At 55.4% G+C, this 23,126-nt stretch overlaps 1 protein-coding gene across 1 annotated transcript in view; it reads left to right on the top strand.

Moving 5' to 3' along the window:
• Positions 1-980: 980 nt before the first annotated feature.
• SCUBE3 (signal peptide, CUB domain and EGF like domain containing 3) overlaps positions 981-23,126 on the top strand; it is a 33,631-nt gene continuing 11,485 nt past the window's right edge. Inside the window, exons 1-6 of the mRNA XM_051639171.1 lie at positions 981-1,065; positions 9,988-10,110; positions 10,973-11,098; positions 14,028-14,162; positions 16,625-16,750; positions 17,699-17,815. Coding sequence (XP_051495131.1) covers positions 981-1,065; positions 9,988-10,110; positions 10,973-11,098; positions 14,028-14,162; positions 16,625-16,750; positions 17,699-17,815 — 712 coding nt within the window. The remainder of the gene's footprint in view (positions 1,066-9,987; positions 10,111-10,972; positions 11,099-14,027; positions 14,163-16,624; positions 16,751-17,698; positions 17,816-23,126) is intronic.

Below are 23,126 nucleotides of genomic sequence, written 5' to 3'. Positions count from 1 at the left end.
GCAGAGCTGCTCTCCACTCCCACTTTTCCAGCACCCCAAGACACTCCCACAGCCACCGAGCCCAGCCAGGTCGTGCCGGCTGCAAACTCTATTTTTATTTTTTTCCTTATATATATATATATATAATTTTTTTTTTCCTTCCCTTTTCCCACCCCTTGCCTTTTCCCATGGCATCCACCTCCCCCTACTCCCCCCCCACCCCCTTTTCCCCATACCACCACCCCAAGCCCCCGGCTGGCCGAGGGGCTGCGAGGTGCGGGGTTGGGTCTGGGGGTTGCGGGGGGCTTTGCATTGATGCATTGATCGCCCATGGTCTCCGCCTGACCTCCCTGCTCCCAGGGAAGCAGTCTCCATGGCTACTGGCCCTTCTCCTCCAGCGCAGACTGTAAATTCCTGCAGGCAAAGCCCAGCCTTGGGGGTGCGAGGGGGGGAGCCGGGAAGGAGTAACCAAAGCCAAATAGAAAGAAAGAAAGGCTGGGAAGAAAAAGGGCGTTGCTTGGATGGGGCTCTCCTTTCCACTCCCCTTTCTCAGGTCCCCAGCACCAGGGCAAGGCGCCTGCTTCCCCCCTCCAGCGCTCCTGCTGCTGCTGCTGCTGCTGCTCTCTTGCAAAACTGGAATTGGCTGGGATTATTTAAAGGAAAAAAAAAAAAAAAGAAAGAAAAGAAAAAAAAAAAAAAAAAAGAGAGGAGAAGGGATCAGAGCAGCCGCCAGAGAGAGGGCGATAGAGTCCACTTTCCTCCAACTGCCCTGGGTCTCCTTCCCTCACTCTCTCTTTAGCAACACCAAGAGCCCCAAACTGAACCCAGAGCAGCTTTTTCCATCAGTTCAGTTCCCTTCCCTCCCTCTGTCTCACACACAGCACGAAGAGAGCCCCTTCCTCCCCTTGATTTTCCCTTCGCATGCTCAGCCTCTTGTTTCCTTTAAAGCACTAGAAATCCCCCCTTCTTGCCCCCACTCCTTCATGCAGACTGGGATTGCAATGGGAGCTTTGCAGATTGCTGGATTTTCCATCCTTTTCTTTCTCCTCCACTCTGGAAACACGTTGGCAAATAAAGCCAGTCAAGGTAAGAGAAAAAAAAAAAAACAACCAACCTTCCCAGCTCGAAGGTTTGCTGTTTGATGTGTGGATGAGGCAGCCGGACCTCCTCTTTAGATCTGGGATTTTATGTGCAGGCTGGAGAAATTAGCAGCAATAACAACAAATAGTGGAGGGGATTTTAAATGTTGCTTGCAGATATTCGTGCCTGCTGCCTCTGATTGGGGTTGGGTTGTTGTTTGTTTTTTTGTAAACTCTTTCATGAGTTGCGTTTCTTACACTTTCTTCTTTCTTTTTGTTTGTTTTGGGCGCTTTATCTCAAGGCAGGGGGTGCAGAGGCAGAAAATGAGGGTGGGTGAACAAGTCTGCACCCGTCACAGGGGAGGTGTTGTTGTGTGGAGGGGTTTGGGGGGCTTTGCTGCTTTGGGGGGTTTCGGTGCCTGGGAGCTGGGGCTCAGCCCCAGGGCGCTGCGGGTGAGGAGGGCTGGGGTTGGACTGGGCTGAGGGCAAGGACGGGGTGTCCTGATCACTGGGAAGGTTACATCTGTGTTTCTGTGTTTTCCATCGTGAGGTGAATCCCCAAGGGTCGTGCTCTGGGGGTGGTGTTGGGCTGCAGGAAACTTCGGGGAGCTGAACACGGCAAAGCCTGAAAAAATCCGGGAGCTCTTTCCCTATCTCTAGCACGTCCCGTGATGATCAACTTCAGGCTTTTCTGTTTCACCACTCCCGTGCTGAGCCGGAGTTTCTCCTGCACGAACGTACACATGCAGCTTTATGTAGGGTCTATCTATACCTTAGGTTTTCTATAGCACCTCTATATTTAGCTCAGATTTTTCTCTACACACACGCTCGGGAGTGCGCGCGCACACCCAAACACACACAGCCCTATGTGCGTGCTCCTGTTGGCTGTCGCCAAGGGTGTGTGTTTTTTTTTCTCCTTAATTCTCCACTATCTCCACAATCTGTTGGTTTTTCTATTGAATTATTACTTTTTTTTTTTCCACGGCACTTAACAGTATGTAAGATTGATCAAACCCAGCTTTGGCTCTTGCTGGTGTAGTAGCTGCATGTTTATGCATACGGCGAGATTAAATAGAGTGTGAATGAAATACAGGAGGGCAGGATAGAATTAAAGATCTCTTGCAGGCATCAGTAATAAGCATATTTCAGCCCTGCACATGGTCTCCCTGAGCCCTGTCACTGACAAAGTTAGAAGGAATTTCAAGGCTATTGTCTTATCTGGCTCAAAGTGTTTTTAAAACAATAGGCGACTTTTCAGGAGGGCAGTCTGGGCAGGCATGGGGGAGATTTTCCAGGGCAAAGGTTTGGTAAGAAGAGGTCCAGCTCCACGTAAAGCTTTCTGATTTAGGCTTAGAAAGGCATGCTTAGGTTTTTATCCCCCCTCAAATTATCTTGAGTGTATGCATTGCTTTCATTTCTTATCATAATATTTATTTATTAAGGCCTTTTGGTTTCCAGTTCCATTTAAGCCTGAGCCAGAATTGCATTAAAATAGCAAAGTAAAATTCCATCGTGCAGAGACTTGACAGATCCCTTCGGGGAAGGAGAGGGATGGAGTGGGGGTGGAGAGAGGTGAGCTCAATCCTGTGCTGGGGTAAATCACCCGCCGTGTGCTCAGGATGGTGCTGGCTCCTCCCGGCCCCCAGCGAAGGCACTGGGCAGACCTGGGAGGTCTGGGGGGTTTTGGGATGGAGAGTTAATCCTTGAAGCTGCTGCTGGGGGGTTGTGTGGGCTGGTGAAGGGCAGGAGGCTGCAGAGGGGTGTAGGTTGGTGCTGCAGGGATGTGAGGGCTCTGGACAGGGCTGGACCTGGTCCTTTTGGGATGAGGCTGAACTTCTGGGCCCCGCATCACTGATGGCAGATAAAACCCCTGCTTTTCCTAGGAACTCTCTGTCACCTCTTTTTCTGTGTGCACAAATGTCACTGAGCTCTTCCAAGCCACTCCATGCACCTGGGGCATGTTTTAGTTGGATATTTCTGAAAAGGATCTGGCATCCTCCCTGCACCTGCGGGGTGATGCCCTAAGGATGTGGTACATGTCACCCCTCAGCCCTCACAGGAGCCTTTGCCCTTTCAGGGGACAGCCACTCTCCCCAGGTGACTATCACGGGCTGGGGACATCCCCTGTCCCATCAGATAGGCTGGTGTTGCTGTGATAACATCGTGCTGTGGGTAGGGCTTTGCTGGCTCGTTCCTCCTGCTGAATTACCCTGGGAAGTTTAGTCTGTAGGGAAGGAAGGATTTAGTAGAGCCATCCACCAGGCCTGGAGGGTGTCTGCCAGAGGACCCCGCTGTCTGCAGGGTTTATTGGGTCAGTTTAGGGCTAGGGAAGCTTTCAAGAGGAGAGCTGACAGTATAAATCATAGAATCATAGAATGGTTTGGGTTATCCATATAACCCCGGGGAGGCTCCCGGCAGGCACTCAGCTGGGATGAAATCTCCCCACGGTCCCCATGCTGAGCTGCTGCCATACCCACAGCTCCCCTGCTTTTTGGACAGATAATGCCACCCCCAGCCCCATCCCATCACCTGTCAGTCCATTTCCCAGCTTCTCCTGACTTCCCACCCCCAGTGGAGCTGTGTCCCTGCCCATCATCTAGCAGCATCAGTCCCTCCCTGTGCCCTGGGAAGGATGGAGCCCAAGCGCTGCCAGATTTGCCCCCTCCTCGTGTACCAGGCAGTACCCAGATCCAGCCTTGCCAAGCTCCTCCATCAGCACCCCCATAACCAGAGACACATCCCAGGACTCCTCACCTTTTCCTGCAACATTATCCCTTCAGATGGGGCTGAAAGAACAGGGCTGGGAGGGAGTTACAGCATCTCCCTGGGGGACCCTAGCATCCCATTTAGAGCCCCTGGTGGTCCCACAGCCCCAGCCAACCCCCAGTGTGGGGTCCTGAGTGGGACCCCAGCCCCAACCTGCCTCCATGGTCACCCCTGGCTACAACCAGACCTTTTGGTTGGTGCCACACAGCCCCCCAGGTGCATCCCCACCAAACCCGGCCACTCGCACCCAAGGCTGGGTTTGCTGGGGATGCACCTGCAAAGCCAACACCTCCAAGGATTATTTTATATATATATATACATATATATATACGGTTTTATTATTTTTTTAGGAGTCTAAAATTTTCCAAGATGCTGTTTGATTCCCCTCCCCTCTCCACTGAACCTCCTCCCCCTTGGCCTCCACTTCCCTCCCTCTGATGCGTTCACAGTTGTGCGACTGTTGTGCCTGTCCCCTCCACCCCGCTGAAATATGAAATGTAAAACTGTAAACATTTCAACATACAGCAGTTCAAAGGAGATCTTTGACTGAGGGCGTCTAACATGCCTGTACTGAGATTAAAAAGGGGAAAGGGGGGGGAGGTAGGAAGGAGAGGGTTTTTTTTTTATAACTGCCAACAGGAGTATAAATATTCAGACACCTCGAGTCTTCCAGTGAGGAGATGGATCGTTGCCTCCAAACTGCTCAGGAGGTTTTCTTTCATATTCTATCTTATATCAGTTTTTTCCTCTGCACTATCCATTTAGGGAAAAAACATGCAGTAATAACCTTAACCTTCACTTTCAAAATTAGAAGGCCCTTGAGAGGCTTGAGGAGAAGCCTGGGATGGCAAATAAAGTTTACTCTGTCTCCCTCGTTTCGGCAAGGCTGTCTTCCCCGCTGGAGATCTTGTGATTGTTGTTCCCAAAGCCCAAAACAAACAAGCAGATATTTTTTTCAAGGCAAGGCTCGATCAGCCTGATAAGCCAAAGGAACAACAACAGCAAGGACAGTTCCCCAGGGAGATGAACATGTTGTTGGCACCGAGCATCAAACCCTGCGGGGAGGAATTGTGGCTGAGTGGAACTGGAGTGGGGCTGGCACGAGGAAGTGGGATGGGGATGGAGGGGGTGTTTCCAACTGTCAGGGGATGCCAGATCTGGTGGTGGATCTGGGATCCATCGGGATGCTCTGGTGTAGGGGATGGAGAGCTCAACAGAGCTCTGCCCTTGCAGGAGTGGGAAGTGTTGATGGAGGCAGAAAAAAAAAACCCTTTTGGGGCACTGTCAGGTTTGGGGAAGCAAAACCCTGTGTGAGGGGAGCAGAGCAGGGTGTGGGTGTGGGGGTCACCAGGCTGGGAACCCCCCCAGGTCATCTCTGCAACTCGTGGCTCCTGATCCTTCATCCATGTGCTGTCATTCTGCAGGGCCAAGTGCAGTGGCTGCATCCACCGCATCCCACTGGTTTTCAGGAGAGCTGAGTGGGTGTGTGGGGCTAGTGGGGGGATTTCCATCGTGTGGTGGGATGCAGACATCCCCTCTGACCTGCTCTGAGTGCAAACACCTGCCCAGGGACCCCCAGCATGGCATCCCTGGCACTGCATCCCTGGCATGACATCCCCATCCTAAGCCCCTGAGTCAGGATCTCGAGTTGAGATGATTTCTTTTGGGCCCGTTTGCAGCAGGCTGCCCCCAACACATCCTGCTCCTCTGTGTCCAACTCCCAGCCCCCATCCCTTCCTGCTGGGATGCCATCAGCTGCGCTGGAGCTGCCCATGCCCTGTGCCCATCCCACAGCACCAGTCACCCTCATGAGCTCCCGGGGTGAACAAATGATTAATAAACTGCACCACAGTGTCTGAGGTGGTTATTAATACCCTGGTAAAAAGAGCTACTGAAGTTATAAAGCTTTAATTTGGCATTAAGGCCGAGTGGAAACTCCACATGTCTGCCAACAGCTACACACACGTCCCTATACAGGCAGGCTGTTAATATATATGCCTATATAAAAATTAATTTGAAAGCAAAAGCTGAAGCCCTTGCAAGAGAGAGAAAAAAGACAGTGGTTTGGTTTGTTTAGGGGCTTTCTGGCAGGTTTTCGCTGCCCTGTCTTGGCTCCCTCCTCAAATTTATCAAGATTTTCTGGGTAAAACCATCTTTTTATTGTTTATTATTCCTTTAAAAAATAAAAAAATAAGGAAGTGAGGAAAGAGCCTCAATCCAGGCTCTAAAAATACATGAGCTGTTGCTTTAGCCCCCCGTTTGCTGTCACCCGTGGGGCAGGGCACCAGCGTGGGACCCGGGTGCCTCTGCCACCGCCTCCCCCGCCGGCCTTGGTCACAGCCCTTTGCCTCCCGGGTGGGTACTTGCCAGTCCCGGGGTTGGGGGGCTTTTTTTTCTTTTGGGGGGGAGGGGGGGGTGTTTGGTTGGTGGTGTCCCCCTCCCCTCTGCTTTTGGCACGCTCGAAATGGCAGTGGCGTTGAAACCGTCTGCCTCTGCTGCCTTTGAAATGGAGAATAAAGCTGCAGCTGGAGCGGAACGGGGCCCAACAGCCAGCGCTGGAAAATCCCACCCACAACGGAATAAAAAACATCGCCCCGGGCGCGGGGCGAGCGCCTCAGCCTCCTGCCCCTCACCACAAACCCCCCGGCGCGGCCCGGCGGCGATGCCGGGGATGCTCCTGCCCTCTGAGGAGCCCTAAGGAGCTCCCGGAGCGGGGTGGGGTGGGGAGGTGGGGCTGGGCGAGACCCTGGGTTCCCCCAGCAGGGCTCTCGACGTCTTCATCAAAATGAAATTCCCTGCCTGGCGCAAAATTCCCCGGGTTCTGGGGATCTGGGGCGTGATGCGTCTGTCTGCGCCGTCCAGTTCGGGCTCATTTCAGGCAGCTTTGGGTGAAAAAGGGTTTCTTTGATTATTGGTACAAGAAGGGGAGCGAGGGGCTGTAGGGATGGAGGGCTGAAGGGAGTCCAGGCTGGCAAATCCCTCCAAAAAAACCCACCTGGCTTTGGGGCCTGTACTTCAAATGGTCCCCACGAGCGGGGAGACGAGCAGGGCAGACCCCAGCAAGGAGTTTGCAGGAGCAACAGAGACGGGAAGATAATAAGGATTTTATTTTATCATTTTAAATCTTGTCTTTTCTCAGCTTGAGAGCTCAGTCGCTCACACCTTGGCAGGGGCTGGAAGCACCTGCAGCTCAGCCACGGGCAGGTTTTATGGATGAAGAAAGTTCTCCTGCAGGAAAAGCAGGCTGTCCTGATGGCAGAGCTTCACTTGCATGGGAAAACTCTGCTTGTCTTGACAAAATAATGCAAAAATTTAGTTTTTCAGAGATCCTTCCTTCCTTCCTTCCTTCCTTCCTTCCTTCCTTCCTTCCTTCCTTCCTTCCTTCCTTCCTTCCTTCCTTCCTTCCTTCCTTCCTTCCTTCCTTCCTTCCTTCCTTCCTTCCTTCCTTCCTTCCTTCCTTCCTTCCTTCCTTCCTTCCTTCCTTCCTTCCTTCCTTCCTTCCTTCCTTCCTTCCTTCCTTCCTTCCTTCCTTCCTTCCTTCCTTCCTTCCTTCCTTCCTTCCTTCCTTCCTCCCTCCCTCCCTCCCTCCCTCCCTCCCTCCCTCCCTCCCTCCCTCCCTCCCTCCCTCCCTCCCTCCCTCCCTCCCTCCCTCCTTTTCTCTCTCCTTCTTTCTCTGTCTCTTTTTCTTTCCTTCTCTTTCCTTCTCTCTTTCCTTCTCTGTTTTCTTCTTTCTCTCTTTCCTTCTTTCACTACTTCATTCCTGAAGGATACTTCTTAGGAGCCAAAATTTCAGCATTCTGAACTTTTTGCCAATCTTGGGATGGCTCAGGAGGGTATTTATTCTTTCTTCCCACATGGACACACACTTTTTTTTCCCTCTCCCCCCCTTTTTTTTTTTTTTAATAATCTTGTAACCTTTCAGAATGTCTCCCGCTTTGGAAAAATTACAGAGTGGTAAATTTATAATGTTTTCTTTTGTACTTGTGCTGCTGTGTAATCTTTCCAAAGTTAAGGGAGTTTTGAAGTTACAGAATGGAACAAAAAAAAAACAACAGAAAAAAAGGATAGAAAAAAAATAATATACATGTGGGAGTGGGAAAGGCTCAGCATTGTATTCAGCGCCGCACAGACGTTGTTCATTGTCTTTGAGGGCACAGGAGGGAGAAGAAATAGAAAATAAAACCTCCAAAAAAGTGAGATTTCTGGCAAAAGGCTGGGGAAAATGTCAATGATGTGATGTCTGATGGATGCTTCACGTTTTGGGTGGTTTTAGGGGAAGGAGATGGGATGGTGAGTGCTGGTTCCCACTTGTATGCCTGGGTGGGTGCCTGGGGTGCTGGGACCCAGCTCTCACCTTGGGTGTATCAACTCATAGCGTTGAGATGTGATTTATGAGTTGGGGTGGGAATAGCTGAGGGAGGGCTCTGAACCAGGCAGGGCTGGGACCAGGCGTTGCAAATGTAGTTGATCTTTGGTGCAGTGTTGGTGTCACATCCCTCACACACACCCAGCCCAGAGCTCCAAAGAGAGGTGCTGGAGCTGGAGGTGAAGCTGCTGGAGGCTGTGATGCCCAGTGGCAATGGAGGAACTTCCTTCTGTGCCAAAAGGCTCTTTGAGCCTGGAGAGGTGGCTGGGCAGGAGTCAGCTCAGTGTCCCTGCAGCTTTTGCTGGGTTTTTTTTGTCTGCTGGTAGTTATTTGCACATGCTTTTGGTTTGGAGGATGGGGCCTTTGCAGGTGGGTTGGGCATGTGGCCGTGCCCCAGGGCAGGGACAGGGTTTGACTGTCACATTTGGCTGGGAAGCAACCAAACCTGAGCCACATTCAGCTCCCCAAAGGAACAACAAGCTCCCCTGAACCCCCCACAGGACCCTTCTCCCTGGGGATGCCATTGGATGCTGGAGTGGTGGCACCACGGCTGGTGCTGTGGGCGCTGGAGGTGACGGTGCCAGCTGGGAGCGGGGTACCAGCCCCCCCATAATCCCTCCATCATCTCCACCGTGGTGGGTCAGCCTCCAGCCAGTGATTAATGGCCCAAGGGAGGCCGTGGTGGCCGTGGGCCATGGCTAATGTCAAATAACAAATATGAATGCGGGCTGTAAATATTTATACAATGCGCAGGCACGTGCCGCCTCCCCGGTGCAGAGGCAGAGCTCTCCTCCCCCGGGCGGGTGACTCAACGTCTCCCGGCAAAAATCTGCCGGGGTGGCCGGGACAGGGCTCAGGCCAGTGCTCCTGTGGCCATGGCCCACGTCCCAGCAGGGCTGCAGAGATGTTTCATGTCTTTAGGGACATCCCAGAGCACTTTGTTCTTGGGGTTGCTGAAAAGCAGCTTTTTAAAGGCAGCCAAGAGCTTCGCGGCCTCAGGCTCCTCTTCAGGGGTACAGGGAAGATGAAGGGATGCTCAGATCCCTCTTCCCTGGTGGGACTCTCCCCATCCCTAGGGGAGGTGGTGGAGGTCAACCCCCCCGGGTTTCCCAAATCCCATTAAAACCACTGCTCCCACTGCCATGGCAAACCCTCGGGAATCACTGCTTGAGGCCATCACCGGCACGTGATGTCCCGGGTACCGCAGCGCTGCACCCCGGATAAGTGAGGGCCAAAGTGGGATGAGAGAGACGTGGATTTTGGCTGTGTCCCCAAGGAAGCCTTGATGTTTTTCCCAGTTCTCCCTCCTGCTTCCCGCTCCCAGGTTTATTTAGTGCGGTCCCTGCTAATTCGTGCACATTCCTCAGTGCCTAAGAATAGAAAGTGATGACGATTATTTGGGTGACTGGTCGGCTCAGGAAATGGCTAATTGGAGACAGAGGCTTTCACCTCTGCCTGGGCTGGCTCCAGCCTGGGCTACGGGGGCCTGAGCCATGTGTCCTATCATCAGGAATACAAAAGGGTCAGGGAAGCTCAGGGTGGCTTGTATGAGAGCAGGTGATGCTGTTTGGGAGTGTCCCCAGTGGGTCCCAGTGAGCCCATCACTGGTTGCGTCAGGGCTGGGTGTCACTGAGGAGCCAAGCAGCAGCGTTGCTGCCTCCAGCCTCTCTGGTTGATGTCCAGGTGGAAAAGCCAGAGGGCTGCTTGGTTTCACCACCTCAGGTGACAGCTCCCATGGGGAGACAGGGAGACCCCCCCAGGCTCTCCCCAGCGCTCCCCCTGCCTCTCCCCTTGCAGATGTCGACGAGTGCGTGGAGGGCACCGACAACTGCCACATCGATGCCATCTGCCAGAACACCCCCAAGTCCTACAAGTGCATCTGCAAGTCTGGCTACACTGGCGATGGGAAGCACTGCAAAGGTAGGGACACATGCCAGAGCCAGAGCCCCTTCCACGAGTGACAGTCCCAGCAGGTTGGAGGCTGGCAGTGGCTTGTCAGCAATGTCCTCAAGCAACAAACCTCCTTGTTTACCCTACTGCAAACCTTTTATTCCCCTTTTCTGCCCCAAAGTCCTGGTCTGGTTACACTGTGAGGGATGGAGATGCTGAGGAGTGTGGCTGGCCCTGCTGCTGGTGGTGGTGGCATCTGTTGTGTTCTCATTGAATCCCTAGGTAAAACATGACAGGTTTAAAAATAAGATATATAGATACAGGTGTTAAAGAGGTACAGCTTCAGATGATAGAGATAAATGTGTAGATACATAGATGTAGATGTAGACCTATATATATATATATATATATATGCAGCTGAGTGGGGGAAGAAAATAGGAAGAAATGGGCTCCTGGGAGAAGCAGCATCAGGGAAGCAGGAACTGGGCAGGGGATAAATTCCCAGCTCAGCTCAGAGCAGGTCCAGGGTTGGGATGGGCTGAGTACAATTAGTGGTGGGATTAAAGTGCTCCAGGCACAGCCAGGCTTTGCCATGGAGACAGGCTGGTGGGAAATCCTGTGGGATTCCCAGAGCACTGGTGCTGAGGTTTTAAGAGGGTGGGTTAGCTGGAAGTCCAGGGTGTAGGCTGGGGAGGAGAGGGGATGTTTCTGCAGGGTGTGGAAGGATGCTGCAGGTGACAATGGAGCTGGGAACCTGCTGAGATACGCAGAGAGCCCGGGGCACAACACCCGCCAGGTCACAAACAGGCTGGCAATGGGGAGCAGCCCCTGTGCAGTGGCAGGACCCCCCCACAGCAGCCCCCTCAGCTCCTCTGCCTTCCTCTCTCTGCAGATGTGGATGAGTGTGAGCGGGAGGACAACGCGGGCTGCGTCCACGAGTGTGTGAACATCCCCGGCAACTACCGCTGCACCTGCTACGACGGCTTCCGCCTGGCACACGACGGCCACAACTGCTTGGGTGAGGGACACACCAGGGTGGGATGCCAGCCCGTCACAGCCCCTCAGCAGCTCTGGCACCTTGGGACCAGCCTGCTGGCTTTCTTTGCTGGGCACCTCCCAAGTTCTGACAGCCCTGGACCTGTTGCAGAGCCAGGGGACTGTGGTGGCGCGGACATGTCCCATGCCCCCATGGCTTGGGAACAGGATTGCTCCCCATTGCATGGGGGTGATGCCGAGGGAGGATGCTCTGTGCTGGGAGAAAAACTTGCTCCGTGGGTTCATCCATAGCCTGGGGGATGCTGGGGCAAGGCAAGTCTGGGAGGGTTGGGTCTGGGGCTGCTGGGTGGGAGGCACAGCCTCCCCACGGCCTCATCCTGCTGTGACAAGTGGCCGCGCCAGCAGCTCCGCTGCCGACGGTGCTCACCCCGGCCCTGCCACTCGTGCTTGAGGTCAGCCCTGCACCTGCCAAAATAGATGAGTTAATAGCAAATATGGTGGGGATAGGAACCAGCGAAGGGACTGGGTAAATAATCCCCGGGCCAAGACAAACCCAGCATCTGCCTACGGAGCGGCCGAGCATCCTCCCCACCGCTTCCCACCGCCCCAAACTCCATCCGGCCGCGGCGCAGCCAAAGCTCCCAGCAGAGCCCGGGAGCGGCGGGGCTGCCTGTGCCCCGGCACCCGCTTCCTCCCGCAGCACCCGCGGGAGGGATCGCCAGGGCACGGGACCACCCCCTTCCCTCCGCCCGGAGCTCATGCTCTCTTCTAATTAGTGTCTGCAGAGGGGTCATTAATGAGCTCATCACTGGGAGGAGGAGGAGGGGGAAGGGATTAGGGACACATACGCTTTGCATTAACTGCCATCACCGGGATCTTTGCAGCCTCCTCGGGGAGGGGGGAGATTTACACAGCTGGGAGGAGGCGCGGGCGGGCGGCTCTGCCTTCCTCTCCCGAGGGAGGATGAGCCCGAGGAGAAGAAAGGAAAGCCGGGCTCGCCAGCCGCAGACGTCATGTGTTTACAGAGTTGGGTGGGAGGGGATGGAGGTGGTTGGGGTGCAGCTGGGTAAGGGGGGACCTGGCAGGGAGGCAGACCTGGCGGGGAGGCAGCCCTGGCTCCCCCCGTTCAGCCTTTCCTCGGCTCATCCCAGCATCTCAGCCCCGTTGCTTTGCCATAGGGGTGGTGCAGGTTTATCCCCTGGAGCCCATTTTACAGATGAGGATGTCGAGACCCTCTGCACTCCAGCAGGGTTTGCTGGATGGCTGCTCTCAGGGGGCAGCAGGGATGAACCCCAGTGGGTTTTCCCCATCCTTCTTCCCCTCCCCCCCAGCCTGACTCTGCTTTCCCCAGCCTGCAAGCATCCCCTCTTAGCCAAAAGGAAGAGCAGCCAAGCAAAGCTAAGGGTCATGCCTAAGCTTTGCTGGTGCCATGGTCAGTGGCTGAACTGGAGGTGGGTTGGGTGGGTGCATGGCCACTGGAGCTCACCAGCCGCCCCCATCACCCAGCCTGGGTGACCTTTTGAACTGGGACAGGAATTCAAGCCCTGGTCCTGCCACGGGCCCTGCTGGCTTCTGCCCATCTCTGCTGCATTTAATAAAGCAGGTATTAGAGCGGCGGAGTCTCGTTTCAGCCATCGGGTTGGAGCGGCTGCCTCCTCATTTTTGTGCCGAGCTTGAAGAAGTCGCAAGACCTTAAGCCCTTGTTATAAGTGGGGGGATTTGAGGAGAATTATTGGCATCTGCAGGACGTAGCTTGGCTGGGACAAGCCTTGGAGGAAGCTGCAGGCCTCCTGCCATCGCCCAGGACATCCCTTGTGTGTCTGGCTGCAGCCCAGCTCTCAGCCCTCGCCTGCTACACGGGCGCCCGGGTGTGAGATGATGTTTTCAACACCTCCTTTCCAAGGTAGTGGGTTTGTGGGGTGTTCCCAGGCTCTGCTCCCGTGGCAGTTTTTCCAGCTGGAGCTGCTGCCCTGCTTTGATTTATGAGCATCCCCCAGGACTGCAGCATCTCCTGGGGCTGGAGCACAGTGCAAGGCACCCGCACTGCTTGGGGATCCATATCTCCATCCATCTCCTCACCCAAAATGAGGGGTTTGGTGTGTGCTGTGATGCTGGGGGAGGAGGCTGGGAGCCCCCCCCTTGGGTGCTCAGCTTCCCCCTCAGCTTGCACCTTTGCAACACTCGAGTTCACAGGAGGTTTTCTTTGGCACGGGGCCCTCACTCCCCAGCCTGATGCCATTGCCCAGCCCTGGGACTGGAGGGGGTAGGGGTGGCCATGGTGGAGGTTTTCTTCTCTGCCTGATCCCAGCATCCCTGTTCCTCCAGTGGATTTAGCTTGGACCACTGTCCCCAAAAGCCCTCTGGAGAGAGCAATAGGCTGTTGCTCTTCATTAAACATGGCATTTACAGGAGCAGCCCAGGGCAAGGGCATCGCCCCGTGCACTTGAAGCCCCTTCCAGCCTTGGTTTGTTAACCCAAAACAGGCACGAGGACAGCAGAGCTGCTGGGGATTTGAGTCTCCTTACAAGTAATTATCCCTGCTCTGGGCTAAGGTTTCCCAGCTCCCCTAATGAAGTGCAGGCATCCCAGCCAGCTACGGGCTCCGAGGGGCTGGGAGCCAGAGGCAGCTGCAGCCAAAATCCTGGCTGAGCATCCTGGGTGCTTTGGGGGTTCCAGAACAAGGAAAATCCCTTTCTCTGTGGCTTGACCTTCCCATCTGTACAATGTGACCTTTTTTGCCCATCAGCCAGGGGAGCTGTATGTCCCAACCCTTTGCTGTGCTTTCCCTTCATCCCCCGCAGCCCTCCTGTGTCACCCTTTTTTTTTTTCCCCCACCTCCAGCTGGAAGCTCAGGGCTGTAAAGCAGAACTGATTTGCCATCTCAGATCTGTCAAACCCTGTTCCCCATCCCTTCCATGCCCTGCTCACCCCTTTCCACCTTCTCTCTGCAGACCTGGATGAGTGCTCGGAGGGCAACGGCGGCTGCCAGCAGACCTGTGTCAACATGATGGGCAGCTACGAGTGCTTCTGCAGGGAGGGCTTCTTCCTCAGTGACAACCAGCACACCTGCATCCAGCGCCCTGAAGGTGAGTGCACGGCCTCTCCCCACCCTGAGGGGCACCTCCAGCACCCCTGCAGGGTGCCTGATTGCAGATGCTTGCTGCACAAGCCTTCTCAGTGCTGCGGATTGAAAAGCAAGTTGGTGATGAGCGTTTTGGGAGAGGATGCTGTGGGGCTAATAAACATCTCCGTGATAAAACCCTCGCGGGCCCCTTTATCAAGGACAGTAATACCAAAAGGAGGATGTTAGTCCTGTATCCAGGCCTTTTATTAAAGAGAAGGTACCCAGAGATCCTCACAGCATCTTGTGAGACTCTTCTTCTCCTGCCAGGTCTTGCACAGCATCGAGTCCTTGGTCTCAATATCAGCTCTAAATTGCTGCCGTCTGGAACGATCTTGTAGCCAAAATAGGAGGAAATGAGAGATTTTTGCGTCTCTGCTGATTTTTATCTCTGCTGCTTGGCAAAGCCAGCTGGGTGTTTTTGCTTTCCTCCTTCCCCCTTTCCCAGCTGTGTTCATCCCCCCCCACCCCATTCTCCTCAGGGAATCTTGCCCAGCCCAGAACAGCTCAGTGGTGGCATCTCCCATGCTTCTGTGCTCTGGGTTTCTCAGAGGACAAGCTGGCAGCTCCTACCTGCTGGTGACACAGTGGGTGGCCCTTGCTAGGAACAGGGATGCAGGTGTTGGGTTTTGAGCTAATCTTTTTGACCTGAAGGGCTGCAGAGTGTTGTTGGCTAGAGAGGACTGTATTGCTTCTGCAACCCAAGTTTGATCTTGTAGCTGCTACGTGGTCCCTGCGCTGGGGCTCTGAGGTTGCTGCTGAGGACCAGGGGTGGGAGGGTTACAGCTGGTCCCTGGGCTGCAAGCCTGGAAAAAGTGGAGAGCTGAGGACAATTTGGGGTCCGATGTTAAAGCCTGTTCTGACTTTGCTTCTGGCTCTTGGGCACTGCCAAGGCAGAAGCATTCAGTGTTAGAGACCTAAACCTCAACGTTATGGCTGCTTCCTTCCTTCTGGGGTCCTTGCCAGCTCCTCATCTCTCTTCTCCTACCCTGGCAGGAGTCTTTCCCCTTTCCCTCTGCTTTTTATCCTTTCCTTATTCTCTCTTTTGCTTTCCTCCCTCCCTCCTGATGCAGAGGGGATGAAATGCTGCTGGGTCAAGAGCCTCAGGGGGTGGGTCCCAGGACCCTTCTCCTGCAGCACCATGACCCTCTCCCTTGCACCAGCAAGTCCCTCCCAGTAAGGAGAAGCCAAGGATTGGGGCTCATCCTGGCCCCGGGGCAAGCTGGAGGGTGCTGGGGGGATGGAATGGGGCTCCTGGTGGATTGGGGGTTCCCAGCCCTGGCGCAGAGGCTGGTGCAGTTGGAGGAAAGAGGCAGTGATTACAGAGAGCTCCCCTGCCACTGCACTCACAGATGATGGCCCTGTCCTGGAGGGACAGGAGGGTCCCCAGGAGGGACCTGCAGGGCAGGTGATGGGGAGCAACCTGGGGCACCCACAGACTCCAGTCTGTGGTTTTTAACCCTTCCCATGCATGGTTGGTGCATTTCAGCATCTTCCTTTGAGATGAAGATCCCTCATCCTTCTGCCCCAGGCTTTTGGCAGCCCACAGGCTTGCAGCTCTGCCTGGTTCCCCCCATCCTGACTCTGGCATTGCTTACCCCATGGTGGCCTTGGCACTGGGGGCCTGGGATGGGGCCAGTCCCCTCCCTCTGCCAGAGAAAGGCCCTGAGCAGGCAGCTGCACCTCCCGGGGGGCTCTCCCTGCCTTGCTGCTCGTTCTGTTCAATGTCTTATAAACTCCTGTCAATGCCCCACTCGGCATCTGCTGGACCCAGTGTCCTGCAGCTGGATGTCCTTGTCCCTGTGAGATGCTGGGAGCAGAGGGGGCTGTGGATGGGTCAGCAAGGGTGAAATGGCAGCTCTGATACTGGGAACCAGCAGCTCCCCAAAACCTTATTCCCCAGGGGCTGCCAGCATGTGGATCCTCCCTGACCTGTCAGTTCATCACACAGATTTCAGGCATGTTGGCCCCAGGGCTCATCCTGGTGGAACAGCCTTGGCTCAGCCCCCCCAAAGAATGCTCTGCTGAACAGTGCCAGAGCTGCCTGCCCAGGGTCTGTAATCACAACCATGCTCACCCCAACTCCTTGTCTTCCAAAAAGGAGCTGCATGGCTTCATCCCCTCAGTGCCAGGCTGGGCTGGTGGGCAGCAGTGGCTCCTGAGGTGTGGGAGCAGGGTCTCACCCAAGGCAATGGGAAGGAGTCAAAGGCTCAAGGCTCCAGGGTGGCTTTGTCCACCTTCTGGAGGTTCTGCCCTTCAAGGGTAGTGCCCAGGGACATCCTGTCCCCACTGAGCTCCTCGCTTGTGAGGATTTCCCCTCGTTGCCTCTATCTCCCCATCCCTGTCCCACCCCAGACACCCTCCTGTGGCCGTGGATTGGTGCCTTCAAGCTTTTGGAGCTTCTCTTCTTTTCCTTCTCTCTTTTAGAAGGAATGAACTGCATGAACAAGAACCATGGCTGTGCCCACATCTGCCGGGAGACCCCCAAGGGGGGCATCGCCTGCGAGTGCCGCCCGGGCTTCGAGCTCACCAAGAACCAGCGCGACTGCAAACGTAAGGAGCACTGCAGGGCTGGGGACATGGCCTCTGGGGACCCCTGACCTTGTCCCCGTGGTACAGACCCCTCCTGGCCCTGCTGCAAAGCCCTGAACCCCCCTGGTGCTCATTGATTTATTGAGCCTGAAGCCCTCTGGCTTCATTCTCCTCTGACGTGCCCAGCTCTGCCTCTGTTGCCCTTGCAGATGATGCTCCTGGCATTTCCCTCTGCCACGAGACATCAGGCCCTTGCACTGAGAGGGCTGAGATGGTGCAAGAGGGGGTCTCAGAGGTGCAGCATCCCCTGTCTATCCCACCAGCTTCACTTTTCCACGGGGAGATGAGCAGGGCGAGTGTGATCAGCACGGGAGGAGCGCAGGAATCCTCTCCCTGGGGGATGTGGTGCTTTCAGCCTGTGATCTCCTGCCAGCATCTTGCTGGCCCTGCCAGGGTTATTAGCAAGATATGCATGTGTTGATGCAATTATTTTTATTTTATTTCTCATTTGCTGTTTGCAACAAACGTGTCAAATCGCTGATGAAATGGAGTTTTAATCCTGTGAGCCAATTTTCCCTCCAAGCTAAATGAGCAGTACGCCTTGCCTCCCGGGAAGGGCTGGTAGGGATTTCCAGGAGCACCTGAGTCATTCCAGAGCTCGGGAAAGTCCCACCCCTTCCCTCTAACACCAGATCCAGGGACAGGGGAAAGCAGCCCACCCTGTCCCTGGATCTGGTGTTACAGGGCTCCACTGGTGACATTTAGCAAAGGGAAAAACCACATAACACTTCATGTTTACCAAGATCCTGCAGGGAAGGTTGAAGGGCTTTAAAATGTATCCAGGAGGGAGTGATCTCTCCTAGAGTACGGATGGTGTTTTTTTCCAAGCTGGCTTTATGCTTGAGAATGCTGGGGTGGGGAGGAGATGGGCTGGGGTCAAGGTGACAGCTGGTGCTTTGCCTTTTGCAGTGACCTGCAACTATGGGAATGGGGGCTGCCAACACACCTGTGATGACACCGACCAGGGCCCCAAGTGTGGCTGCCACGTCAAGTTTCTGCTCCACTCAGATGGGGTGACGTGCATAGGTAGGTGACAGCCACCACCTGGCTGTGGGGACACGGGCTGGGGTGGGGCATGGCTCGTCTTCCTCCTTGGGCAACTCACTCTTGGCTTGATGAAGGTGGTTTTTGGTTTTAAAAGCTTTGGGGATGTGGTGCTTGGCTTTGCTGAGGTCTGAGAAGCTCAGTGCATGCGTGGGGGAGGCTGTGGGTACCTGCAGGGTGCAGGGATGCGTTGCTGCTCCAGCACAGGGAAGGAAAGTGGCTGTGGGGATGCTGGAGGGGACATCTGGGGACAGGTTGGCAGTGCTGAGGTGACCCCTGCCTGCCTCCATGCTGCTGGAGGGAGAGGGGTGAGCATGGAGAACGTCCCCACACTAGAAACTGTTCCTGTCACTGTCACTGGCAGCATTCAGGGAGGGACACAGAGGGGACAGACTTGGCCACGGTGATCTGTTCCAACTTGGCACTGCAGGGCCTCGGCTCAGGAACAATTGTCTTGCAAAAAAACCCAACAAAAACCAACCCCAAACCCCAACAACCTGACAACTCAACCGCCCCCAGAATTGTCCTTTTCCTCTGTGTGTTTTCAAATTGTAAAACATCAAACAGAGATAGAAGTTTTACTGGTTTCAGATGCTTGAGCTGTTGAACAGCTGATTTGATTTAAAAAACTGTTACATTCGGGGAGTGATTAAGTCCACAAATTGCTCTAGACATTTGAGTTCTTATTGCAAAATAAAAAAGAAAAAGGAATTGAAAGCAAGAGAGAGGTTTTGGCTTCCCGAGGTCCTGCTGTGCCTGAACAGAAAACCCTCAGTGCTTCCCAAAGACGGCTCCATCCTCAGGGTGAGGGGCTGGAGGAGCCCCCCAAACCCCTGGCTGCTCCCTGCTGGCTTGAGGGATGCTCAGGGCATGCAGTGGAGACTTGGGGATCCTGGGGTGCATCTGCTGGTGGGTTCCTGCTGGACAGAGGTCCCTGCGCCTGTGTGTGTTGGTGTGAGGATTTGGGGGGGGTTTGGCACCAAAATGATGCTCCTGGCCTGCTGGGTGCAGGGGGTGGGAGAGCTGCTCTCTGGAGCATCTTGTGATTTGGGGGGTGCTCAGGAGGGGTCTGTTTGCTGGAGGGTCTCAGCACTTGTGTACCACAGGTGGGAGGGTGGGATTCAGGGGTTCCCAAAATCGCTTATCCTTGTGGACTTGGCCAAAATCTCCCTCTTAATACCCAAGCTGTGCACTGGGTCTGCTGGGGAGGCACCTCCCACCAGAGCTGGTACATAGAATCTTAGAGTTATGGAATGGTTTAGGTTGGAAGAGACCTTTGAGATGATCCAGTCCCAACCCCCTGACATGGGCAGCGACACCTCTCACCAGCCCAGGTTGCTCCAAGCCCCATCCAACCTGCCCTTCAACACTGCCAGGGATGGGGCAGCCACAGCTTCCCTGGGCAACCTGGGCCAGGGTCTCCCCATGAGCTCATCCCTGCCCACCTTCCCCGGGGGAAATCAAACATGGTGATTTTAGGGAGGGCACCAGCCCAAACTCCCCCCCCACCTACACCCTTCACATCCCTTGCAGCTCTGCACCCCCTCTCTGCAGGAAGGGGCCAGCTTGGCTCCCACATCCCTCAGGGGATTCGTGGCCCCCAGCCTGGCCAGGGGAACACTGTGGGATTGTGCTCTGGCTGCGGGGATGCCCAGCCAGCAGATTTACAGCCGAGGTACCTGCTCGGATATTTATAACCACCCTTTCTTGTTTTACAACCAGGGCTCAGCAAACAACCCTCCCCCTGCCCCCGTCCCCGCTGCTCCCTCCGCCGCCCCTTCCCCATTTCCTCTGAAATATTTCATCATTTCAAGGGGAATAAAGTTTCCAGCGAGGGGAAACGCAAACTCACTCCCCGGGCCATGGGCTTTGAAATTGTACGCGGTGCGTTTGATGGGCTGCCGGGACAGGCCCCTGGTCCAGGTTCCCTTCAGATCACACCACGCGGCAGGAAGCACGAGCAGCCCCTTTGAATGACAGTTTCATTAGGCCACGGCCGGTGTTTTTCATTTTTCTGCTTTTTATTGCTGCTTTTAAAAATGCAGATAATGAAGAACATGCCTGTGAGCGAAGCGGGGCCAGCCCTAATGGCTCCCAACATGTCTGCAGGCTCGAGGGGGAGGGGGAGGCAGGGGGGGAGGCCGATGACCTTATATATTTATATTTATGCTCAAAAAGCAGCCTTTTTTGTTTTGTTTGTTATTCTTTATTTTTTTTTAAAAAAAAACAGCACATAAAATGTCCCTCCAGCAGCCCAGGGTGCAGCACCCACAAGCTGCTGCAAACTGGGCTGTCGAGGTTGATGCAGATTTTGGCTTTCTGGGGAGGTTTGCAAGCCAGGGCAGGGTTGCAGCTCCTTCCTGATGGTATTTGGGATGCAGCAGGGATGTCACTGTCCCCCAGCTTGTGGTGAGCACTGTCGGGGCAGGAGGTGGTGGATGGGGAAGAAATATGATTACACGGAGAAGGAAACAAAACCCAGCTCATGTTTTATGGCCGATTTCCTGACCTGCACCCGGGCAGCACGGCTGATGCTTCCCAGCTTTCTGAAGTGCCAGGAATCGTGCTGGGAGTGGGGGCTGCACCGGGTCAATGCTGGGGACACCAGAGTGAAGGGATGGTGACCTAGGAGGGCTCTGGGAAAGGGACACAGGGACATGAGGTGGGTGGCCACATCGGCCTCCCCAAGGGGGACACGGTCCCTGCTGAACCTCAGCACCCTGTGTCCCAGTCTCTGGATCTCTGCCCTCAGCCTGAGCCCCCCAGGCCAGTGCAGGCACAGCCAGGGGCTGTTTTCCCCCCTCTTTTCCCCTCCACATGGACCCGGCGTTCTTTCTCCTCCAGCTCATCCCTGCTCAGCCCCAAGGGCTGTGGGCTCCTTGTGCCCTGAGCACCCCATCCCCACACTCCCCTGGGAGCTCTCTGGTTTCTGCCATGGGGCTCTGTCCCCACACAGGAGCAAAAAGAAGAGCTGGGGTGCCTTGTCCCCTCCTCAGAATAACCAGCATGAGAAAAGGACATCTCCCAGCCATGGGTGGTGCCAGGCAGCATTTCCTTTGCAGGGCAAAACTCAAGTGAATTTTTTGAGGCAATGCCCCAGAGTGATCCCTGGGATGTCTTAGCAACCATTTTAGGGGGTCTGCAGCTTCCCCCAGGCTGCTCTCAGCCCCTTCTTGCCCATTTGTCCCCCTGCATACTCTCCCTGGGGTGCTCAGCACCCCGGGGCTGTGCCACGTGTCACCAGGGCTCCCCACATCCTGCCTCACTGACACAGGGGCAAGGATGAGCAGCCCAAAATTTGGCTGCCAGCTCCAAGCAGTGCAAGTGCCACCAGTGGGACAGTCACTGTCCCGAAGGCCGTGGCCGCGCGGTGTCCATACGGCTCCTCTCGGGAACTGCAGCCCCCCAGTCCCTGCTGGTTTTGCTCCAGCCAGGACCCGATTCCCCAGACTAACGAGCTGCACTAACGCTCCTCGTCACGCGCTTCCTCCCTCTCGCATGGGGCTCCAGCACAAATCCAGAGGGGGCTTGGAGAGGCTGTGGGACACGGGATGCATCGGACAGGGCCATGGAGGGGACCAGAGCACCAGACCCAAAGCTGGGGGTTTGGCTCTTTTGGGAGGTGGGAGGAGAAAAAAACCCCAAGGGACAATTGTCCTGGAAAGGCAGCAGAGTCGAACCCATTGACGTGTGACACCAACCGAGCTCCTTGCTGGACACTGTTTCTAAATCACTTTTTTATAATGTTAAACAGGGGAGAGACACTTCCAGCAACACGTTATCCTTGAGACGTTTTCTAATGGTAAATATTTTTGTTCTCTCTATCTCTCCAAAGGGGTCTAACTGTAGCTGGTCTCTCATCTCAAGACCATAACGGGGCTCGGGGGGCTGAGCTGTCGTGCTAACCGCATGTCTCACTAACCCTGTCCCCCCCTGCTGCTTTTCAACCCCACTGGGCAAGCCTCGCCTCAGGCTGTAGGTGGGCTTTGCTCTGGGGACAGAGAAAGAATCCCTTTCCCTGGCTGTGCTTGCATGAGGAGGGGGCTCTCGCGTTGCTCTGGTCGATCCAGCCTTGTGCAGGGGGGTGACAATCTGCTTTCCAGTGGCTGTGACAGCGATTTTCCCCACCACCACCACCCCCAAGCAAGTCCCAGAGGAGCCTGCAGGGCCTACCAGTGGCTGGGTGATGGGGAGGGGGATGTTCATGCCTTGTGTTACCCCTTCCCGGAGCCCACCCAGTCATTGACAGTCCCCTCTGTGGGTATGGGGACATTCAGGGTGTCCCAGGGTTTGGCCCAGAGGCACCCAGCCCAGAGCTGCAGCAAATGACGTGGCTGCAGTGTCCCTTTCTCGGGCTGGGCACCTCAGGCTGCTTCCCCAGGGATTCCTTGGCAACCCCTGTCAGGTCTCTAAGCCCTCCCCGAAGGGAACTGAGGCAGTCTGAAGGTGCAGGGATATGACTTTGGTGGGGAATCTTCTTGATGGGCGTGCTGGGTGCATGCAAACTCCTGGCACATCCAGGAAGAGCTGTGGGCGTGTGGCTTGCCAGTGGCTGGGAACACCCACCGCGGTTTTCGGGGGGCTCCACAGAGCCTTTCCCACGAGGTTCAAGAGCTCTGTGCTCGTGCTTCAGCCAACCCAGCTGTAATCCCTCGTGTTCCCGTGCAATTGTCTCCTTAGGCCAGCGGGATGGCAATCCTGCTGGGATTGCTGCTTCCCAGCAGGTGAAAGCGAAGCGGGAGCGTGTGCGGGCAGGGCACCGCGGGGGCACAAGCAGGGGCACAGGATGGGCAGGGCAAGAGTTCCCATGGCACAGTGGTTGGTTGGGAAGCGAGACTGGAGGTGGGATGGATGGAGAAGGGTGGGAAAGAGCTGTGTGTGTGTGTGTGTGTGCAGGCTGCTTTGTCTTCTCCCTCCCTGAGCGATGGAGCCCTCGCCAAAGCCCTGGGTGGTTGGGTGAGTCACGCGGGCTGGGAGCAGCCCCGGGCACCACCGAACAATGCTGCTCTCCCGGGGCCCCGTGCCTGGCCCTGCTGCACCACAGGTACCCTGGCTGCCCCCTCCAGCTGCCCCCTCCAGCTGTCCCCTCCAAGCTCTCTGTGATCCGAGGACGTGGTCCTCGCTGTGCAGAGGGTTGTGCCGCGCTGCTGCGGCCGTGCTGGCTCTGCTCCCACCCCATGCACACCCCGAGCAGTGTCCCCATCCTTATTGGGAGGGTGTGCAGAGCTGGCTTTACATCCCAGCTGAAATTCCTGATTTTGCAAAGGTGTCAGGAGGGGAGATGGGTGCTGCA

The sequence above is a fragment of the Apus apus genome, chromosome 23 (assembly GCF_020740795.1).
Source record: "Apus apus isolate bApuApu2 chromosome 23, bApuApu2.pri.cur, whole genome shotgun sequence".
Lineage (NCBI taxonomy): Eukaryota > Metazoa > Chordata > Aves > Apodiformes > Apodidae > Apus > Apus apus.
The sequence above is the reverse complement of the archived record's forward strand: the minus strand, read 5'-3'. Positions and strand labels throughout refer to the sequence as shown.